Genomic DNA, 22,724 nt, shown 5'->3' with positions numbered 1-22,724 from the left:
GCATTATACCGCAACAATTTTTGAATCAAGGTACCTAAAATTCACTAACTTAAAGAATGCATAAAAAATCTAGGACCCATTACTCCTGTGGAACTGAAATTTCCACAACGTTCAGACCAGTTTTATTTACGAAGTTGTGGCCATTGCAGCATCCCCACGGTCATGTGATTGTGATTTCCGACACTCCTTGCCAGCTTCCCAGCAGAGTCAAATGGGGAAGCCAGCAGGAAGTTGGAACTCACTCCCGCTCCCACTGTTTTTTTGCCCATCTGTGGTCATTTTGTTTATCTCTTTAGGTAAGTAAATACTGACTTATTATTGAAGTTTGTTTGCCACTACAATTATTTTTCTATTTGTGATATATACTCTTCTTAAATGATCACAGGACCGTCCAGCATTGGGGTAAAAAAACATGGTCAGCCTAAAATTTAATGTCCATTCTGGTCACATCAGACTGCTACCATTCTCTCAAAAGGATGACCCAAAGGATCACAGGGTTGACTAGTTTCTTATTATAAATAAGAAATGCTTGCTTTTTCTCTGTAGGTTGCACATATGACCAAAAGTGAGATGCATCTGCATGACACAGCATTCATAGGTCCAGCACTTTTGTTCTTGGACCAATATTTTAATAGCTTTATTGATGAATACATTGTACTTTGGATTGCCTTGGTAAGTGTTTCCTTATTTCTCTGTGCATTTTCAAGATACATGTATGCATCTTTAGTTTTCTAATGGCAAGGCTGGATTCATAATTATTTTTATATTATTTATTAAATGTGTATGCTGCCCAATTCTCAGCGACTGGGCAGCTCACAACACTCAAAAAAGAAATTATAATAAAATCAATAAAACATAAACAAATAAAAAGATGGCAAGCATGAGAAAGTGAAGGGTCTTACTCTCCCTTGCTGATGGCTTGGGTAAAGAACCAGGCCTTCACGATTCTTCTAAACAGCAGCAGAGTGGGGGCCATCTGGATCTAAGGAGGAACCTTGTTCCAGAGGGCAGGCACTGCTATAGAGAAGGTGCGCTTCTGGGGTCCTGAGATGAGAATGTTTAATCAAAGGAACCCGGAGTGCACCAACCCTGCAGGATCAACCTGGCCAGACAGATGTTATGGAAGACAGGCTGGCCCTCAAGCAACCAGGCCCTATGCCATGTAGGGCTTTATTGGTAACAACCAGAACCTTGAATCACACCCAGAAGCAAACTAGCATAGTTTTCCGTATCTGTGAGGCATGTCCATGCATTCATCCATATACACACCTACCCACAGCAGATAATGACAAGTGGTTTGATGTTTTATATTGCATAATACTGTAATGTCATCTGGGAATGGATTTTGAGAAAGCAGAATTTTTACAATAGAAACACAAAATGATTTATAGTTTGTTGAACCTTACATTCTGAGAAATTGTTCGATACCACAAAATCACAGCAAGGTATTCTAGACGAGGTATCAATCTTTTCCTTTAGCTATGTGAATTGAAAATATAGCCCATATTTTTCAACTTTTTAAAAATAAGCCCATGTTCCTAAAGAGAGATAATATTTTGCAGTTCCTATCATATCCTTAAGAATATGATTGGCATTTAAGAAAATAGAATTCATTTTAGCCATGTTATCAGTATTTTTTTTTAAAATGTACTCTTGTCTTTATGGGATTTGGTTTGTTTGTTTGTTTTTTAATGAACTTCAGATAATGTTGGTATTCAAGTGTTCATAACTACTGGGATATTTCATACATTGATACTATTGGGGTTTTTATGTCACACATTTCATTTACTGCATAGTTAACCTGTCCTCTCTCCAAAGTGCTCAGGGCAACAGTTTCCTTCTTTTGTCCAAATCGTAACCAAAACATGAAAGATAGATTTGTCTGAATGCTCAGGGGTTTCAACATAGGTTCGTAGTTCTGTTTCATGAAACTACACCAGCTTTCATATACCTGTGCCCAAGTTTGAGAAAAGGTTGATGCCTTTGTATTGGTGATGGAGATCCTCTAGCCAGCATATTAAAGAATGCTATACTTCCAACAGAGGAAGACAGAGAATCCAAGATCTCCACAGTTGCAGTGGAGTGAGAATGTTGAGGACTTTCTCCTTTGGGGCAAGTACAGGGCAGGTGAGAATGGGCAGAGACATCTTGCAAGCATTCCAGTTGCAAAAGTGAGCCCAAACTGGTTCATTCATACCAAGTTGGGGCTTATTTCCTTTTGCATGAAATGACATCATGGAGCAGGTCCTTTGAGGAACAAGCCTGCCCTGTCCTCTAGCTTAGGCAGCTGTGGTACTGGATCTTTCCCAGCTCCCACTTCTGCTTTAAAATGCAGAAAAATATTTCTCAAGGGTATCCTAATGGTTAAAATGATGGGTTCAAAACCTGAAGAATAATTTGTGTCAAAGTTTTTATGCCCAAATCTCATATATGGTTATATTATCCTTTCAGATTTTTTCTCTTTTTGATTTACTCCGATACTGTGTCAGTGTCTGCAATCAGATTGCTTCCCATCTTCACATCAGTGTCTTCAAGATCAAGACCCATTCTATATATTCAAATCATCACTTGCAATAACTAGCAGCTGTTTTCTACAGGAGAGGATGCAATTATCTTGAGGAGTCTATGGAAACTGGAGCAGATAGGAACAAATCTAATTTATAATAATGTTGTATAACTAATTTTGTTATAAATGATACTCCCTAGTTAGATAGTCCTCCAATGAAAAGGGAATCCCAAGTATTCTCCAAACATCTTTATTACCAGGTCCACTGGTTGTGTGCCTAGAGAAGCATGCAGAGAATAAAGCTTTGTCTTTGTAATTACCTTGACCACAAAATAGGCTCTCAGATAAATGGATTCCCAATAACAGGAATTTCTAATACAGTGTAATAACAAGCTGTAAGACTATTCGCTTTTTAATTTAATCATCCCTTAAAGTACTCATTTAATACTGTCCCAGAAGTAATTATTAAAGGATTGCCTTGAGAGACACTGGTATTCCACTAGCTTTAGTGGCTGGGATGTCTTGGACTTGGGCCTAGATGATTACATACATCACCAGTTGCTGATAACTGCGGTTAGTTTTTAAGAAAACTGATACTTGATGTTATTCCCATTGTCTCTGGAAGCTGGCATCTTGAAATGCTATCTTTGGAAGCAATCCACTGTGGCTGGCGATCTCTGTCATTGCAAGTTGTACAGCCACTGTGCTTGATAAATTACATCTTTTGTCTTTAAAAAATTCTAACCCTAGTCCCCTAAGATGTGGGGTGATTGTCAGCATGCAGTATAGTGTGGTATCTGTCAATTTATTTTTTAAAATAAACACTTTAAAATTTTCAGTTTTTTTTTTCCAGTGGAAAGTCTATACAAAATTTGCAGTTACTTTTTGTATAAAATTTATGCAAAAATATTTCTGTTTAATAAATGAAAATTCTCATAACTATAATAATCCTTGTGTTCTTATATTTTGATCCAACGTGCAAAACATTAATTTGAATTGGTAAAGTATATTTGTGCAGTTGAACTGTATTAGCACATCTTGCTTTTTTTAAGTGTAATACAATCTAGCTCCTATCTAGACTAGCTTTTAAGAGTAGACTTACTATGAAGCAGCTGAAACATTAATGGTAACTTACTGGTTAGGTAGTAGGGTACAACTGATTTAACTTAAAGCAACACTTGCCACAACTTTAGCAAGGAATATCACATATCAGATGAATCAAAGTGTTAGTAAGTTCATCTTCTAAAGAAGAGGCTAAGCCTCTTCATGATTATGGCAAACTAGGAATAAGGAGCAATTTTTGGAGACACCATCTTGATAACTAAGGGAGAAAAAAGACATTAGGGAAAAAAAATGTATTGAGTAGAATATTTTCAAAGGTTCAACTGCTAATTAAGTAAAGATATTGGCAGCAATGTAAAGGATCTGGTAAGTTATTACCTTTTTGGCTGAAACAATTGCAACAGTGTAATATTTTTTATTAAGGATGACCAGAGTATAATATAGAATGCTTCTGACTCAGCAAATCAACTTGTTTTTACTCTCTGTTGTATAATACTGAGTCAAATGTAACCAAGGAAGAAATTAGTGAAAAATATCTGAGAAATAACAGATACCAGACATATACTGAGTTTCTTCCTCCAATATTACTGGAAGTTTATATTATTTTTTTGCATAACATTTCTCCAGCCATCCTCAGTGAGGTTTATAGAGCAGATTTTGAAGGCTCTTAAACACCCTGCTATCTTGGACAAATTATTGTCCAGCACATGTTGATGCAAGAATATTGACAGTGACTCTAGCATGTAGATTATAGACACTATTTCTCAGATTATCCAGCCTGTATAGTCTGGTTTAATAAAAGGTCACCAAGAATTTGATAATATATTACTGATGTTCTGGATATGTATTTAGAAAAAACGAAATAAATTGAAATCAGTGGTGTTTTTTACTCTCAGTAGTATAACTGCACACACTTCTGTGGCACTCTAATCCTTTTTTGTTTTCCATTATAATTTTCATTCTTTTCCAAGCAGCTTCCACACCCTTTTGCCCTTATTTCTATTTTCCATTCATTCTGTTGGAAGATCAATCTATGTTGTTTTTTTCTTGCCGGATTCTCACTTTCTCTTCCTGCAGTTCTACTTTCATTCTCTTTCCTTCTTCCAAGTGTAGTTTTCCCCATTCCTGACACTACCAAAAAGTAGTCTGTACTACATTCAGAACTTCTCATCACCGATGTATCCTTCACTAATTCAGTGTTTCATCATAAACAGTCAATTCATGTTTTTAGATGATGCTTATTCATATTTGTACATATGTGTAGACTTATTTAAACGATGTATTTGAAACAAACAGACCTCTTTTCAAGCAGATGCTCACCAGCTCCGTTCTCATTCATGTGGGTTTCTTAATGTCCAATATTCTTTAATGTATTCTCTTACCTCTTTCCATCCATTCATGTAACCTAGCAGAATAATTTTTGCCCAGTATCTAATTTATTCATAAGATCATCTACAAGATGCCTCATGGATGCACTTTACCTCCTCCTTTTTTTAAAATCTGATATTGGATCATTGGCCTACTTAAGTAAACAAACTGGGAACATTTCAAGATAACAGCTAGAAATGAACACAAACTGTTATTATATCCTAATATCATCATATGGATACATTTATATCCATTTTAGGGTAAGCAGCGCTATGTAGAGTGCAGAGAAGGAGTAAGAAAGAGTCAACGAAATGTAAAGGCGTGGGATAAGGAAACATAGCTAAATAAAGTGAGTGAGATTCTTTATTTAGGTTCATTTTTAACTGAAATTAAAATATGGATATACTTGCAGCTACAGATGAATATTTCCTTGGAATAACGATTTCCAGATATTTAAAAGAATTCAAGGGACATTCAACATTTACAAGTTGAAAAGCCCAATTAAGTTTTGAAAACACTGAATTATTGCAAGAGAAATTTGAGTTGTCTAAAATTGCAAAAACAGCAGTACAGTAAAACTTCTAACAGGTCACCATTTACTGCACTTCAGCTGAATAAGTAGTCTGGATGATTCACATACAGGTAGTCCTCGTTTAACGATCACACTTGGGACTGGCAACTTGGTCTTTAAGCGAAGTGGTCACTAAGTGAAACTGCAACTTGCTCATGATCTGACTTCAGTTCTTCTTTGCTTCATATGAAAGATCGTAAATGCAGGGATTAGTCATAAGGTTACTTTTTCATCACTGTCGTAACTGCAAATGATCGCTAAATGAGGCAGTCACTAAATGAGGACTACCTGTACATTTATGTTTTTTACATCAACTGCATCTTTTGTATAATTATGTAATTATGCCAATGGTGTTATCAGGTCATTACTCAAATAAGATGACATAAATTGATGCAAATTACATTCTTGTTTAATAGGTATTTAGGAAAAATAGCTACTCCCACATCCCAAATAGTCCACTGAATTGAGGCTTCATTGTATTTTCAATTCAAACATCTTTCAATCTTGACAGTTTGATATGAGACATTAGCAGCATCTAAATTCTCAAATTACTGTCAGTACTGGGATGTTTCAAACAATTCTAAGTCTACATTATTTTTTTAATTAACAGATAAAAGAGTATAGTAAAGCTGGATAACAGATATTAAAAAAACCTTCTGTAATGAAAATCTGGAGTATCCCATATTAACAAAGCGATGACTAAGGGTCAAAGAATGTTAAGTATATTTCTCATCTTAGGATCAGTCTGATTAAGCAAAAAATCCTTTTCGCGTTTAGTGGACAACTAAGAGAATGGTTTAAAAGAATTGGCCTGAGGGGAGGCTTATTTATATGATAAGGAGCTTGTCCACTATTGCCCCATTTTGGTTTAATATCCATAAGTATATTAATAAGGTATTACAAAGATCACAGTGTTTTAAAGATGTGAATGCAGTTCTGAATTATATACAAAAACATTTGAATTTATCACTATGCAAAGAAATAGGGATGTAATGAGCTTGGGAAGGGCAGCCAGCCAAAAGGTTACTCTTCAATATTGGAAAGATGGTGGGATCCCAGATTTTAAATCTGGGATTGCCAATATGAATTTGCCTTCCATTTAGAAATTGGCTCTTTATCAATGTAGTGGAAAGACTGATTATATAATTCTGTGCAGTCAAGGTTTAATGGCATGCTTGTAGATTGAAATATTAGCATGCTTGTAGACCGAAATATATTTTTGCTTTTTTCCATTTGTAATTTTTCTTTTAAAAAATCTCCTTTTTGGTGGGGGGAGTACATCTGTGAGTTGTACACTAAATTGTCTTGTTACAGGTAGTATAGCTTTTCTCCTGTGTGCAAAATCATTTAGTCTTTATATAATTCAGAGTAAGAATACTAGATACAGCTGAGCTGATGTAGCTTCCTGTATAACTGTGAATAGAGCATTGCACTTCATTGCAGTCATAAGATGGTTCATTAGCTGAAGAACCTGAAAACTTTCTAAAAGAAACTGCAATAGCACATTCAGTTAATTTTCTTGTAATTAAATAAGCTTAATTCTGACTTTTCCTCTGACAGGACTTGACTTGTACACTCTCATTAAATTATTAACAACTGGGTCCCAAAAAGTACACTTGTAAAATTTGACATGATATTCAACTCAATTCAGTATTTACCACATTCATTGAACTCAAGATTGAAATAATTGGGATACAAACTTAACTAGGTGGCAAAACACAACTACCAAGCAGGGAGAAGCCATCGCATTCTCACATCCTAAACTCTGCTGGATTTATGCAAAAGGGAACCTATTCTCCTCTCCCCTTACATATTTTTTCTTCCAACTCTTGTAAAGATGGGGTACCTCTGTTCTTATTCTTGGGGCAGAGCATGTTGAGTAAATGGGAAGATTTGGTTGATCCAGTCTTCTCCAACCTACTCTGTACCTGCATTCTCTATTTAAGCATAGCCACAAAATATTTCAGGGAGAGCAAAGCAAAGGCTTTAAGACTTTCTATCTTTGGAAAAGATCTGCAAAGTCCTCCAGCTCCTGAGATACTCTCACAGGGATCACAGAATTATGCCCTTATATTGGAACCATCCTACTCAGTGTCTATATTATTTGTAACATTGAAAGAAGATACTGGTTACTGAAACTATACAAAGAAGAGCTTAGTGATAAACTAAAGACAGGTAACCTGGTACCATTCAGCTGTATTAAGCTTCAATTCTTACCAGCCATAACTAATCTAGCTAACAATGAGATTGTTGAAGTTATTGAAAATCTGGAGGACAAGATAGTCACCCATCCTGGGAATGAACAATGGATGTAGGATTTTTTTTTTCCTGGCTAAATGATAGCTTTAATCAATATTTTCCAAATTAGCACTGGAAATTCACTAAGATTTAGGTCCCTAAGAATTTCAGCAAAATAGGAATATTCAAATATGTCTGATTAACAGCAGTTCACTAGCAGTTTCTTGTTCTAACCACGATACTATGTTGCCAAATTGGTGCAGGAATACCAACAGTCCCTCAAAGATAGCATCCTATAGATCTATTGTTCTATTGGAACCATAATGTCCAGTGCGTTACTCCCAATTCATTGCTAATATTTTATGGTGGTGGAATGGGCTTAACTGGATGGACAGTTGGACTACAACCTTTACTAAGTTGATATGGTCACTGAAGATGTGTTTGCTTTTTTATTTCTTTATTCCTAATCTCTTCAACTCATTCATTAATGATATGTTGTTGTTCTACATCTCTCCTTTAAACTGCTCAGTACGAGAAATGTCATGTGATAAATTGTGTGACAAGCATTGCTGCTGAGAATATAGCATAATATAGAATGAATATAGAAATCTAACATCCATTCTATAATCCCATCAAGTACAAACATTCAGTATAAGATCTTTGGACTGAAAACCAGTTTAATGAGAATAAGGATGTTTCCAATGAATATAATTGTCTCACTCTTCCCCCCACATTCTCTGCCATATGCATTGTTTGCTGCATCTGACAAAATTTCCAAAAAATGTAGAATCCTATTTTGATCAAGATAGGATTGTTTGCTCATTCAGTTTTATGCTGCCATTCTGTCTGTGGAACTGCAGCTTTGTCCGATTGTCAGTTGGACTACAAAATTTCAGGCAAATAAAGAGCAGCTTGTAATGCCAGCCAGAAGAAAAAGGAAAATGTCGAAAACAGCTCCCCATGACTTTTCATGGTTCACATACGAAGCACAGGTACTACCATGACAGCCAACAATACCAGAGGTATATTTCATCTATGGACCTGATCCAGGCAGATGATTAGTTGCAGGGCTGCTTATTTGCTAGCAAGCAATATTCTCCTCTAAAGCATAGATTCAGGAGAGTCTCCTGTACTTCTTTTGTTCTTGATATTCATTTAATTTCTGCTGAAAATATCCTGCAGTTGAAACAAAAAGTGCATTAGTTATTATGCCTGGCAGGTGTAAACATCCCTTATAATGATCTCCACAGCATGACTTTGAAAAATGTTCCATAGGTCAATATCTTCATTTGATACAGTATTGTGACTTCTATAACAACTAGGAAAGAATGTCTAATGCAGATTGCCTGGCCATGTGAGCCCCTGCAGTAAGAAGAGTAAGACAGGAATAAATGCATTTTAGAAAGCTCCTCCCCCATACTTGGCATATTTAGTTTTGCTCACACAATCAGACCCTTGCCATTTGCTACCTCTTCCCATACTCCTGAAGAGCTAAAAGCAGCACCTAAAATGATGCTAAGCTAGCAGATGGTGGAGGGTTATATCCTCAGCAAGAAGATGATATTCTAAGGATGTTTTCACCTTTAGAAGGTAGATTAGGGCATCACTGCTATCCTCAATTTGTTCTGTGGGAAGTTTCCACTATGTGAGTAACCATCTCTACTTGGCTGGAACGTTACGGCAAGGCAAAAAGGTACATGGCCACTATGGCATAGGAACTTACCTTCTATGCACTTCCTACTTTTTTCTGCATCTTGAATAAATAATGAGAACATTTGAGTCTTCACAAATTTTTTCACAAATCTGCGGTTGGTCTTGGAAGCGATAGCCTTGCAAAATGATTGTTCCTGGAAGTTGCCCATGCCATTTCTACTCCATCTGATATGTGCTGGATAGTGACCAATCATCTTCACAAAGAACTGTATAAAGGTGTCTGAGACATGTGCATTGAATTCCTCAGACGCTTGAAAAAGAAGGGGAGAGCATATATACCTTCATGTCCAACAGAAATATTTTCCCCTATCTTAAAACTTGACTACTGCTTCAGAAAATTCTAGAAGCCACAGTAACTGGGGCAGTGACAGAGCTGTCACATGGAAGCCGATTTAGAATCCCCTCACCTAAGTGACACCAAATAACAAATTCTGTACAATGCCCAAAGTGAAGATTTGGTGTGCTCAGTGAAAGTTAGAGAACTCACAAATGAAAGGCAATGTCATCTGGACTTCACCATACTTTATTTCATAAATTCCACATTTAAGGACTGCATGAAAAGCCTCATCTAGAAGTATGTCTGTGATCTACTGCATGCTCCAGAAGTATTAGTGCTGGTAGTCAGGATCTCTGTACCCACCAGTGGTTTACTGTGTAGCAAAAGCTATCAGCTACATGGAGTAAATTTCTGTGGCTACTACCACAGAAATATTAAATATTCACATTCTCAGTAACATGTTTTTTTCTTTTCCAGATGCATCTGATAGTAGTGTCCAATAAGATTATGGAAAATTAATGTCAGCAAAGATATGCAGTCTTACAGCAACTTTAATCAGTACATTATATCCATTCATTAACAACACCAATCACCATGCAGCTTGTATATGGTGGGCGGGGGCAGGGGCGGGGGGGGAGAGACTCATACATATACACTGCGTTCCTTTTCAGGTCTAATTCTCTGAGACATAAAATCCCCTCTGGGGAGATTAGAGAGCTAAGAAAATACTAGAATGAATAAGCACATGGCTGCAGAAGGAAGATTTTGCCTGCTTTGCTAGTTTGCTTATAATCAGCAGTAGAAAAAATGTTTAGCTTTAAAAATGTAAAGCCTTCCAATTTTATGAACTCCAGGTATGAAATTCTACAAGTGCTTCCTCACCCTTCCTGCCATAATATTTCAAGGAGCTATCATAGTAATACATCTTCTGGAAAGCATCAAAAGATGTTGGTTCTATAACCAAAGCTTAACTTCAAGCTACAAATCAAACCCTCATCATGTAGCTATTGTAGCTAATAATCATTACACATAAAAAGCTATCTTCATGACTTAGTCTCTGTGAATTGTACACTTTATTTAAGGCATGAACTGGAGAAATCTTTATCATTATCCCTTGTCTTAATATCACTGAGTAAAGGACAAATATGCAGCAGGATGAGTTGCATTCCATACTGTAGGCTACAAGTAACTTATACTGGATGGATTAGACCCAAAAGGGATATGTTATCAGAAGTAAAGCTGAGTGATTAGAAAATGAATTTTAAAAACCAATGTTGGAAATACATTCTATCTCATGTTTGGGGTTTTTTTTTCACTGAATGCATCGTTTATTGTGTTGCACAGTTGTTCCTGTGCCTAAAATAAAACAGGGGAATGGCATGACCATTTATATTTTACCACAATCCTCTTATTTAATGTCAACCTCTTAGCAGCTGGCTATAACTGAAAACAAGATTTCCTAGAGTTTCCTTTAACAAGATTGGAAAGGAATGGAACATGGTTACAGAAATCTGAGCAACTGTATTGTTCTCATGCTAGAAGTCAATTTTTTTCTCAGCTTGTTAAGGTGGAGGCTTTTTCAGTTTTTTACTAACAGGCTCTCTAGGAACAAGCAAGGAGAGCAATTGTCTTTCTGATAGCTGAGGAATGTGTAGGTGGGTCAGGATGTGAATGACTCCAAGTTTGCTTTACTTGGTGTACCAGGCAGAACTCATTCAGGCTAACTTGTTGGATTGAATTCCCCAGTGCCATAATTCCAATCAAATAGGCATGTAATTTGGCCTTTCTGCTCAACTAGTTTCAGGCTGTATCTGTCAATCAGTTCTCTGCACACCACTGTTTTTGCTTGATACAAATGATTTTATGTGGTTTACATGCAAATAATTCCCCCCAAAGTAGGCATAATGCAGTAGAAGAAGAGCTCAGTTGGTATGTATCAAATAGCTTTCCTTATTCTTAGCAGGCAGCCTCCAAAACTGAAATAAAACAGCATATGGCAAGCTGCACATACACTGCTCCACCCTACTTTTTAATCATGACCTATTTACTTTGAAAGGCATCCTTAATGTAACAGAAACATACCACATATTTCCACTTTCATTATACCCCATAAAGCAAGGTTAACATTACATTATTCTACATTAATAGCTATATATTTACATAAATTATTAAAATATGTTCCAAATATACTTCAAACATTTTAAAACTATCTTGATACTGGGCAATGATCAGGAATTTTACTTTGACATCCACTTCTATATTTAGCCTGCCATTGTTGCTTCCAATTCTGAGTTTGCGGTTCTGGAACTTGTCTCAAACCTTCACCTCTTTCAACTTCTGGTAATTGTGAACTAGAGCTGAAGACATTGCTGTTGGAAGCCATATGGGTGGCTATCTGCTACAGCTAGGTTTCAAATCCTATTTGCCAATTCAAGGTTTCCCCGTCCTAAATGTGACATTATTCAGTTGTCCCTCAGAGGTCTTCTGTCAGTATCAATTTCCTTTTGAATTCTCAACATAATGATTGCTGCTCTGGTCATGCTTTTATTATTTTTGTCAGGTGTCAGCTTTCTGCTGTTTCCACTAACACACCGTCTCATGCTTTAAAGTCTATTGAAGTAATTTTGATGTTGATCTTAACATTCTCTCTGCTTTCCCTGTAGGCAGAACAGGTCCTGAGGAATCTTAGTCTGAAGAGTTATATGAATAGACAAAAGGGTTGTCCCCAATATGTGACCCATCAATAACTGCACCAGGGAGTACTCCAGGCAAATCAGTACTCTATTCCAAAGTTCCAGTAAAACTAAATAAACTTTCTTACTTGATCCTTACAATTTTGTAAAGTATTATTTAGTTGTTTATTTGTTGTTCAATTGTTCACTGTTAATTGTTCATTTCCCCATTCCATTTGGCTAAGAATATCTTGGACTGGACTGTGTTAATATTATTCCAAGACCTTGCAATTTATGCTATCTCTCTTCTGGCATATGGAACATGAGCACACACAGCATCATGTGGAATACATACATAGCAAATACCTCTGTAATTTTTAAAATACCCAATGAAGCTGACATATCTGACAAATGAAGAATTCCTGGAAACTTTGAAAACAAATTCACTGGAAGCAACTATGTCCACCAAATTAACAAATAGCAGGAGCTATTTTACACCACAGCACATCTAGAATTTCATGAGATAACAATGGGTTTTTTTTTATTTGTTTGTTTACTTGGCCTCTGCTCTTGACAAAGCATGCACTATTCAGCACATTTTCTAAATAGTGTGTCATCTTTGCTAAATGCATAATCTCCCAATTATTAACATAGAATGTAACTCTTGATGTAATCTATGAAGGCAACTAAGTATTTCTGTTTTCATATTACTAGGGACAATAATTTTACTACCTATGTAGAAATTAAATGTTTCATAGGCCAATATAATTGTTGCAAAACAGGTTCTAATTACTTTAATCATCTCAGCCATTCCAGTTGTACAACTCAAGTAAAGCCTGTAATTCCAAATATTGCTTTGGGTAATGAATCAACTGATCTACCTTATACTTGATAGAAAACTGAGAGAGTAAAATAATTTCTCGTAAGACAGAGCACAAAGCGGGGACAATGTTTTGTTCTGAAGCTGGAAGAAACCACCACCTTTTTGAGGTTCTGCCAAACCATTTCAGGTCAGCCATAGCTTGGCACAACCCAAATTAGGTACACTGATGACTTACCATACCTTAGAACCAGTGGCAAGTAACTGTCTTCCTATCTGGGCATACTTTATTCTGCTTCAATCAAAGCTCATGATGGAACATCCTTTTCTTGAGAAAGCAAGCCTCTAACCCATTCTTAAATGCAGCTGGTTGAATAACTGACTTTCTGGGATCATAAAACTTTTACTGTACACAAGATTGTTTTTAGATCTTGCAATTCCCTATCTTATTCCACAAATCATTGTCATATGTTATTATTACAGAGCAGCTGTCCAAATGGAGCTGTTAATACTTCTTCATTAGGCACATACTGTGCAAGAAATCTGAGCATCCCACTAATGTATTATTTGTTCTAGCTTAAGCTTTTTAATTACTTCTGATGAAATGCTCATGTATCTTAAACTGGATCTAAGATGTAGCTCATTCACCTTAGATGGGATTCTATCTAATTTAAATTTACCATTCTCCTATTGGGCTCTTTCCATCACTTCCTTCAGCATATTGTCATGGTCCTCCCACATGGAAGAAGCTATAATCATATTATCTAATATAAAATGAGCATCAGCTATGTCACCAAACATTTCATTATTTTTCTGTTGAAACATTTCTGTGGTACACTGTGTAACAAAAGAAAAACTAAAATATTTACCTTATTATCTTAATGAATTGTTATTTATTTATTTACAGTGTTTTTATACTACTGATTCCACATGGACTTCCAGAAGCTTACAAGAATACACATAATACCCATACTTTTGATTTTATTGTAAACTCCCCAGAGTCCCCCTTTTGGGAGAGATGGGCAGTAATAGAAATTTGAAAAATAAATAAATAACCTAAAACAAACATAAAATCCAACATAGCCCAATATTCAATACTCTAGTGATATTTACACTAAAACCCTCCTGCATGAGATCAGCATTCACAGCATTACCCATTAAATGCTCTGTGGAAGAGCTCTGTTTTGATTGTCTTCCTAAATGGAAGGACAGGGAGGATGCTGTTTTATCTCTGGGGGTAGAAAAACACATTAAAGATGGAGTATATACTGTGAAAAAAAGTGTATTTACCACCACTCCCCTGATCTCATGCAGGAGGTGGCTCTGTCAACATCTACTTTGAACAAATGGCCTGGATGGGACAGTTCTACCTGAAGCTGGTTGCCCAGGAAGTACCTAACTGCCACCTATAAATGGATATGATGCAGATGATTCTTCATCTAAATTAATCTGCCAGTCTCAATCTTTTTTAATCTAGAATAGTCACTATACTTTCGACTTTGGACCTCCAACAATGTAGGAACTGAAAAAATGCTACCTTGGTAAAGCTTCAATATGGTATCTCAGGACAAACTCTGAGAACGTTCTTTTCCTCAGTAATAACCAAATGATTAACCCAAGGAATAGGTCTATTCGCTTCAGCCAGAACACTGTCTTTTTATAACTGCTGTATCCTTCAACTTCTCCTGCACAATAAAAGGTATATTTCTGCAAACATGAATCAGAGAAGTCTCTGCTACATCTCTCTCTCTCGCTCGCTTTCTCTCCCTCTCCCTCCCTCCCTCTCTCTCATTTTCCACAAAATTCTCTTAACCCTTTAAAAACTGTAGGGTACAGTTTAGTCAACAATGCTTTAGTTTCCATCATTCAGATTCTACAATCAAATCATGAACCATCACATGGAATCGGAATGATATCAGAACAAGTTAACTTTATTGAGCCAGGCAACACGTTCAGAAAATGAACTTGAGGAATATTTGTTTCAGCTCCAGTGTCCAACTTAAACTTTTGGGGATTCTTTGAACAATTAAGATAGACTACCGTGCCTTTGAATTAGTACTGCAAGCTGGGCCTCCTTGAGAAATGACATTTAAAAAATAGCCACAATCAAGTTCTGAGAGTTTATTCTTCTGCATGTTTTGCTCTATAAATTGAAGAACAGGGATTCTTTTTTCCGCATTTAAAACATTTTAATCCAAAAGCTGGATAAGCTCCTGGGAGACTAAGTTTATCACAAGGACCATATACAGGTAGTCCTCACTTACTGATAGTAATTGGAACCAGGAACTCTGTTGCTAAGCGACATGGTTGTAAGGCGTGACATCACATGACGACGCCGACTTACAACAGCCATTCTGACAGTCCCAGTTGCCATCGTTATGTGAATCATGTGTGGTTGCAGCATCCCATGGTCACATGATTGCCATGTGCGACCTCCTGCCAGCTTCCCCACTGATTTTGCTTGTCAGAAGCCAGCAGTGAAGGTCACAAATGGCAATCACATGACCACCGGCCACTGTGACTGTTGTAATTGCAATCCTATTGCTGAGCACCTCAACCATAATCATGTGACCGTGGAGATATTGCAACAGCTGCAACTATGAGGACCTATCATAAGTACCCCTCATTCAGGGCTGTCATAACTTCGAACGGTCGCTCAGTGAGTGGATGTGAAACAAGAACTACCTGTATATATTTCTTGTTCCCTATTATTGTCTCCATTTTCTCCTATATCTGAGATTAAACTTTTCTGTTCCTTAAAAATTTCTTTCAGCAATTTGTCACTAACAAACACAAGCTAACCTCTAACTTCACAGTTCCTTGCTTTAAAAAAACAAACAGTAATATATGAGTTTATCTGTTCATCATCCACTATTGGGTGAGGCCAATATTTTAAGTATCCAACCATAAAATTCTTTTTTGGATTACAAGAAGATTTAAATAAAGCCAGGACCCTTTTTAAAAGTAAGAGTCTTCTATTTATTGTTACAATATATATTTCACCAGCTTCTCCACCCACCACATGTAACAAAAGAGAAGCCTAAAAGATATCTGATTTTTTTATCTGCTCTTGAAATTTCAGTTTACAATTTTCTGCAAGATTTCTTCAGAGAGATAAAGAAGGTATCTATTTAAAAATCAGCTATATAGTTCTTTAATGCAGCTAATTCAGTTCCACTTTCATTTTCTCACTGCCACACATTTTTTAAAAATTCTTCTGAATTTAGGAATCTGCAGCCACTTCTGATATCATGTAACATTTCTCCTTATTTCAAGGAGATGGCAGCTAACCATGCATCAGAAAGCTTTCATTATTCTTAGCAGGACATCTCCCCAAAGTGAAACAATACAGCATACTTAAGACAAGCTACACATAAAATATTCCACTCCATCTTTCAACAATGGCCACTTTACTCCAGGAGTTAATTTTATGTTACCAAAACTTAGCACAAGCCTCATATACACAAATTTATCAAATCCCATTATTTTCTATATTTCAAGCATTTTTCTCCAACCTGATGCCTCCAACTATGTTGTACTTCCTCCCACAATCCCCAACCAATGGCCATCCTGGAGAGGAATTAGGGGATTTGAGGTCTACTAATGATGGAAGACAGCTGGCTGGACAAGGCTGGTACAGAGAATGACCTTACTTTGGATGTTGTTGTTCATTGTGGGCAAAGAGTATAACATCTCATTCTTCAGCTTGGGTGGCAAAATCTCCTCTTCATCTCCAACCTACAGAATTATTAAAGAGGGAAGTTATATCAATAGCCAATTGCTGCAAATCAGGGCTTGCAGCAAAGTGAAAGATTCACAGCTTCTGACAATACCCAAAGGCCTACTTGAGAGGAAACTGGTCTTGCTGCTAGCTTGACCAAGATATATTGGAGAGAGGAAAGGATTAAGAAAGGAGAAAGTAGGTAATAAGGAAAAGATATCAGGAGAGTATAAAGCAGGGCTAGACAACATGCATTCTGTGGAGTTCTTGGTGCTCTCTGAGCTTGGTTGTTTGCTAAATGTTTTTTACCTAACTAGGTAACTTCTTCAAGCACTGATGATATTATCTAGTTGCGTAATGAAATCTCTGCAAGCAAACAACCAGGCTCAGAAAGCACAAAGGACCCCATAGTTTAACCCTGAGCTATAGATATTTTCATCTATTGAATGTGCATTCTTCTAGCCCCATTTTAATTACCCTAGAGCCTCCCAAAATTATGGTGCCAAAATTTAGTAGCAAATACACAAAATCAATGTGCCTATTTTGTTCTTTTTAAAAACTAGCCCCTAAAAAAGGACAAAAATTTCATCTCCATCACTTCTAGTGATATCACTGCATCCTTGCTAACCCTGACCTGTGGCCTTCAGTGGCCATTATAGGTAGGTAGGTAGGTATGTAGGTAGGTGTGTGTGTAAGAGAGAGAGATAAGTTCCCAGAGGAAAAATGTTGCAAGCCATTGCTGTAAAATGTCTGGCAACCAAGCAAGTGAAGCAGAGCTAAAATCTTGAGAAGAAACTGGACAGGATGGATAGTGGATCATTGCCTAGAAATGCAGACCTAAGTTCTGCAACTGGTAATAATACAGGATTTGGATGGAACTCACCATTTTTAAGAACACTCCTTGGGACAGATCTACGAGCAACACCTAAAAAGGCAAACAGTACCTCCATTTATTAACCACAGAAAAGTTGTATAACTTGCAAGCCAACTCCAGCACACCACTGCTCATATGTGTGTGTGTGTTTGTGTTTGTGTATGTGTATGTATGTATATTTATGTATGTATGTGTATATATACACATACATATAAAATTAAGTGAAGGCTAAGTGAAACCACAACTGTACTTATGATCTTAGTTCAGCTTTCCTTTGCTTTACAGATCTGCAAAGGTCATAAATGTGAGGATTGGTCATAAAGTTATCTTTTCATCACCATCGTAACTGTGATGATTGCTAAATGAGGCAGTCACTAAACAAGGACTACCTGTACGTATCTAAACTTGTCTGTCTGTCTGCCTGTCTATCTATCAAAACTGAGGAGAAAAACAAAAGGTTTTTGTTTTTTCCAAATCAGAAAAGGTTTGGTGGCGACAGCCGAACCACTAGATCCCACAGAGAGCTCTGATTAATGGAATTATACCTTCATTCTGAAGAAGAAAAGGTCAACCACAATAGTTAGGGTGCACAACAAATCAGCAATGCCTATATTGAAAAAATACCTAGGGTATCAGTTTAAATAAAGGTATCACCAGATGGTGAGGCCTACATTAATTTTAGGAGGTACAAATGTTCATGCTAAACCTTTAAGAACACATGTAGATGACTAAGTAATTGATAAGGATGATTAGGACCACTGTCAGTGGGGATAACTTTCAAACATATCACCACATCCAATCCCATGCGCTGGTGTTTGTCACACACCACAGAGACATAACAAATGTAATGGCCCATTCAGTAATCTTTGTTCTCCCTTGGAGAATTGCAAGACTGTACCTCATCCATAGGTTGATCCAGAACCTCTTCCAGGTAGCGTTTTTGGATCCCAACCATAAATGGTGTGGGACAGCAGACTGTGCTGAGAAGCTTCTCTGGAACCACTGGGATGTATGTATGAGCCCAAGTAAAGGGGTAAAGAAGAGCAGCAGCTGAGTGAATGCAGGTGGAGAGGGAGCTGAAAGGAAGCCAGTGTTACGGATTAGAATATAAAGCAGTATTTTAAAGGTAAGGAGTGTATCTGAATAATCAGTTGAACATGGTGCATAAATATGCTTCACATCTTTATTATTTATTCTTTAAATATATTGCCACTGCTGTCTTAAAGGGTTGATTACAATATTACTGATGTTAAAAATAGACAAATGTAATTGTGTTCTTAACAGTCAAATATACTTCTACTTTATTCTGCAATTAATCTTAGCAAGGACCTGGGAAACTTCCCATCTCCAATAGCTCCAGAGCTGTAAATAAGATACACCCCAGCTTCTGTCTCTCACCCCGCTTTTGCTGCCCTTTGAACAGGGCTAGAACAATGATACAGCCAGCTCCTGAATCAACAGGATCCTTCTTTGTTGCTGCCCTTCAAAAATGTAGAATTCTCTCGATGGTGACCCCAAAATGGGAAATATATGGTTTTATAAATGTACACAGCCATAGTGAAAACCTCTAAGTTAAGAAAATCTTCCAAGCTAAATGTCTTATTAAAAGCCTTAAAATGTCACAACTACTAGGCCATATCAAAATATTTATTTTATACATATAAAAAGGGAGCCTGTCTGTATTCCTCCACCTGCCATATACACATTGATTTCACAAATGAATAAACCAAAGTGATAACAAGTTATAAAATGGAAACCTGATCAGAGCAAATGCTATGCTCCAGTCCCACTAACTGACGAAGCACAACTAACTTACTCATTGATTTCAGTGGGACAAGCACAAAATTGCTTCCTCTAGGCTGAAGGCTCAGCATTTACCTGAGCTCATCAGCCAGGAAGACTATCCGTCGCTCCAGAACTACAGAGGCAAATATCAGAAGTATCTTCTCAGGACTGAGGCACTGTAAAAGGGCCTGAAATTCCACATGCTCCAGGTGAGAATCCAATGGCCGGGTCAGCTCAATTTGCTAAAAGCATGACAAGAGGATAAAGTTAACATACTAATGATGGCTGGATACAGTTTGTCTAAAAAATAACAATTTTCACAGGGATTAGGATTTTTTTCCAGTTCTGAATGAACGATTATGGTAGCTGTAATTACATCCTTAGAACAGGTGCCTTTGGGGAGGCAATGCTAAAATATGGCTTAGCGCAATGTGGCAAATTTAACAAGCTACAGGCTCTCATATTTGCCTGTGGTATGGCTGAGTTCTACATTACATATAAACTCAGGGGGACTCTGGTTAGTTTAAAATATGTTTTCAAATAAACCCATATCAAATCAAAATGTATTATTCTGGTTTGCTCAAATAAGCCATTGTTTAAACCAGGATTTCTCAACCAGGGTTCCATGGAACCCTAGGGTTCTGTGAGAGGTCACGAGGTGTTCGAAAACTTATTTCAAATTCAGGCAACTTCACATTAAAGGGGTAAGTTTCAATCTTTATTTTTATTTAAAAACACTGTTAATGCATATAAACAGGCCTACACATGAAACAAATATAATACTTTTGTAACTTCCTGGCTATATTTGAGCCTGAATGAGCAGGAGTTCCCTGAGGCCTGAAAAATATTCCATGGGTTCCTCCAGGGTCAAAAAGTTGAGAAAGGCTGGTTTAAACTAATGAGAGTTTTTTTGATTCTGTCAAAAATCAGGAGGTGTCTGGTAGCACCTTTTCAGACTAACACATTTTATTGAAAAGCATAAATTTTCATAACCTTTCAAGAGCTACAGCTCACTTTAACAGGTGCCTCAGTGAGCTGATGAAGTAAGCTGTAGCTTGCAAAAGCAATTAACATAATTTCGAGTTGGAAAAGATGCTACCAGACCCTTCTGATTTTTGGCCACTATAGACCAACACGGCTCTCATGACCTGGACTCAGCAAGAAGTCATGGATCTCCTGGCATTTCATGACTTAGCTCAACTCTTCAGCTAGGCCTGGCAGAAATTCACAGGCATGGCTCCACTAGATTGGAATCTTTACCGAAGGCGAGAATGAAGGCACACTCATGAGTTGATTGCCCACTCCCAGTGAGAAGATATAAATGACTTTTATTGCCTTTGGGTTTAAATTTGTGGCTTCTTCTTGCCTTTACAAACAAATGTGTATTTAGAACAGGCCTTAGTAGATCTAAAACTGAGTGATTGTTGCATATTTACGTAATGGCCATCTCTGGCCTGGAAATCAATGATGCTTGCCTCAACCCTCACAAATTCAGCTGTAATCCAGAACTCCACAGTTAAGTGAAAATAATAAGCTCTTGATCACCTCCTTGTGGCTATGCAAGAGAAGCTGGAAGAGCAGATGCACATGTGGAAGGGGGACGTCATTGTGTTCACACACTACAGCACACTATGATTTGATTTAGCAATCCATAATACTAAACTATAAACTACAGTTTGCAAAAACACTAACTAGGTTCACACTTCAGGTAAAATGAAACAAACCACACTGGGACTTAGTGTGATATGTAGAGCCACTACCTATGTTTATCTTGGCTCAGGAAACAGCCATGAGGTTACAAAATTAGTCTTCTGTCATTTTATCGTCTTTTTGATACACATAGGGATGCATATGCACAATCTGAAAAAGATTTGGAAGAGAAATTCTGCACCTCTTCTGAAGATGTCCCCTCCCCCCTCTGCTCTTCATTAAAGCTTGCCCAAATTTTCAGGCTTCTGCTACTGCACTGGTGCAGTACAATGGTTGAAATAATCTGTTTCCCCAAAAAGCCAGCTCAACATGAGAGGCTGGTGCAAATACATTTTCTATGCCCATATAAGGCTAAGAGAAAGATACAGATGCTTTTGAGGAAAATGTACCCTGCACCCATCAAACTCCTCCAGTTGTGTGAGGCACTGAGCAAGCCAGGAAACCAATACCAAGACTTCATCTTCTGACAGCTGACAGAGAGAAACCTCTGATACCAAAACAGGAAGTCAAAAGTCAGTATACCAAATCAGACAGAAGACAGTGCAACAGAGCTAGGCAAGTTTGTGTTTTGTGGCAGATTGTTGTGCTGTTGTGACAAGGAGGACAGAAAGTCCCAAAACAAGTATACATAGGAATTTCACTTGTATCTGGAAATCACACCTGACAGTGAAATACATTCCAATTTCTTTTTAACGATTAAAAAGCATGACAAGAGGATAGTTGGTACCAGTTACCAAATGTACCAGGTACCAGTTACCCAATGTACCCCTCAAAGATCTGGAGAATAAGGACAAGAATATGCCAGCAACTTTCTTAAACAGAGACCCCTGATGCAGAATTGCAAACTGAATCTGGCAAAATACTACCCAGAATGCAATTAGGGCATGGTATGATCTGTTTCTAATTATTGCGGTTTGATATTTTGTCATCAGCTGTGGATTCTAGAAAATCTCTTATGTGGAAAGGACTTCCCCAGGCAGTCTGGGAATATTGAATCATTGACCCACATTTTACTCTACTGTACTTGTAGCAACTACTAGCAGTCCTCATTATCTAGATGACTGGATGAGTTTTACATGAAGTTCCTCTTAGTAAACAAAAAACACAAAACAATACAAGCTGTCACTAAGTTTGTGTTTGTTGCTTGTAGAATTCATGCATTGCTAATTTGGGGTTGATTATAGGTTATATTAAGTGGAGTACTAGGGGGTCACACTGTTCTTATGTCATTTTGATGTATTTTATTTTGGTGGGTGTAATAAAGAATAAAAAATAAGCTTTAAAGTGGCCACCAAATTAATATGACAAAGGAAAATTACTAAACATATGTGACCACATCAAATGCCATTTTATTTCATTTCACTTACATTTAAATTAAACAAAATCAAATTTAGTTTTTATTCTGGC

General features: G+C 37.1%; 2 protein-coding genes across 3 annotated transcripts in view; one reads left to right on the top strand and one right to left on the bottom strand.

The window, feature by feature from the left end:
- The window catches only part of CEPT1 (choline/ethanolamine phosphotransferase 1), a 42,285-nt gene extending 38,831 nt beyond the window's left edge, over window positions 1–3,454 (top strand). For both annotated transcript variants that reach the window (XM_063297339.1, XM_063297340.1), the window contains exons 8-9: window positions 547–672; window positions 2,452–3,454. In XM_063297339.1, the coding sequence (XP_063153409.1) occupies window positions 547–672; window positions 2,452–2,577 (252 nt within the window). In that variant the 3' untranslated portion in view covers window positions 2,578–3,454. The remainder of the gene's footprint in view (window positions 1–546; window positions 673–2,451) is intronic.
- Window positions 3,455–6,746: 3,292 nt separating this feature from the next.
- Window positions 6,747–22,724, bottom strand: part of DENND2D (DENN domain containing 2D) — a 46,422-nt gene continuing 30,444 nt past the window's right edge. Inside the window, exons 7-12 of the mRNA XM_063297338.1 lie at window positions 19,701–19,849; window positions 18,721–18,898; window positions 17,832–17,873; window positions 16,881–16,965; window positions 9,469–9,708; window positions 6,747–8,921 (exon numbers count right to left, since the gene is read on the bottom strand). Coding sequence (XP_063153408.1) covers window positions 8,860–8,921; window positions 9,469–9,708; window positions 16,881–16,965; window positions 17,832–17,873; window positions 18,721–18,898; window positions 19,701–19,849 — 756 coding nt within the window. The 3' untranslated portion in view covers window positions 6,747–8,859. The remainder of the gene's footprint in view (window positions 8,922–9,468; window positions 9,709–16,880; window positions 16,966–17,831; window positions 17,874–18,720; window positions 18,899–19,700; window positions 19,850–22,724) is intronic.

The sequence above is a fragment of the Candoia aspera genome, chromosome 3 (genome assembly GCF_035149785.1).
Source record: "Candoia aspera isolate rCanAsp1 chromosome 3, rCanAsp1.hap2, whole genome shotgun sequence".
NCBI lineage: Eukaryota > Metazoa > Chordata > Lepidosauria > Squamata > Boidae > Candoia > Candoia aspera.
This window is presented reverse-complemented; position numbering and strand designations above follow the sequence as displayed.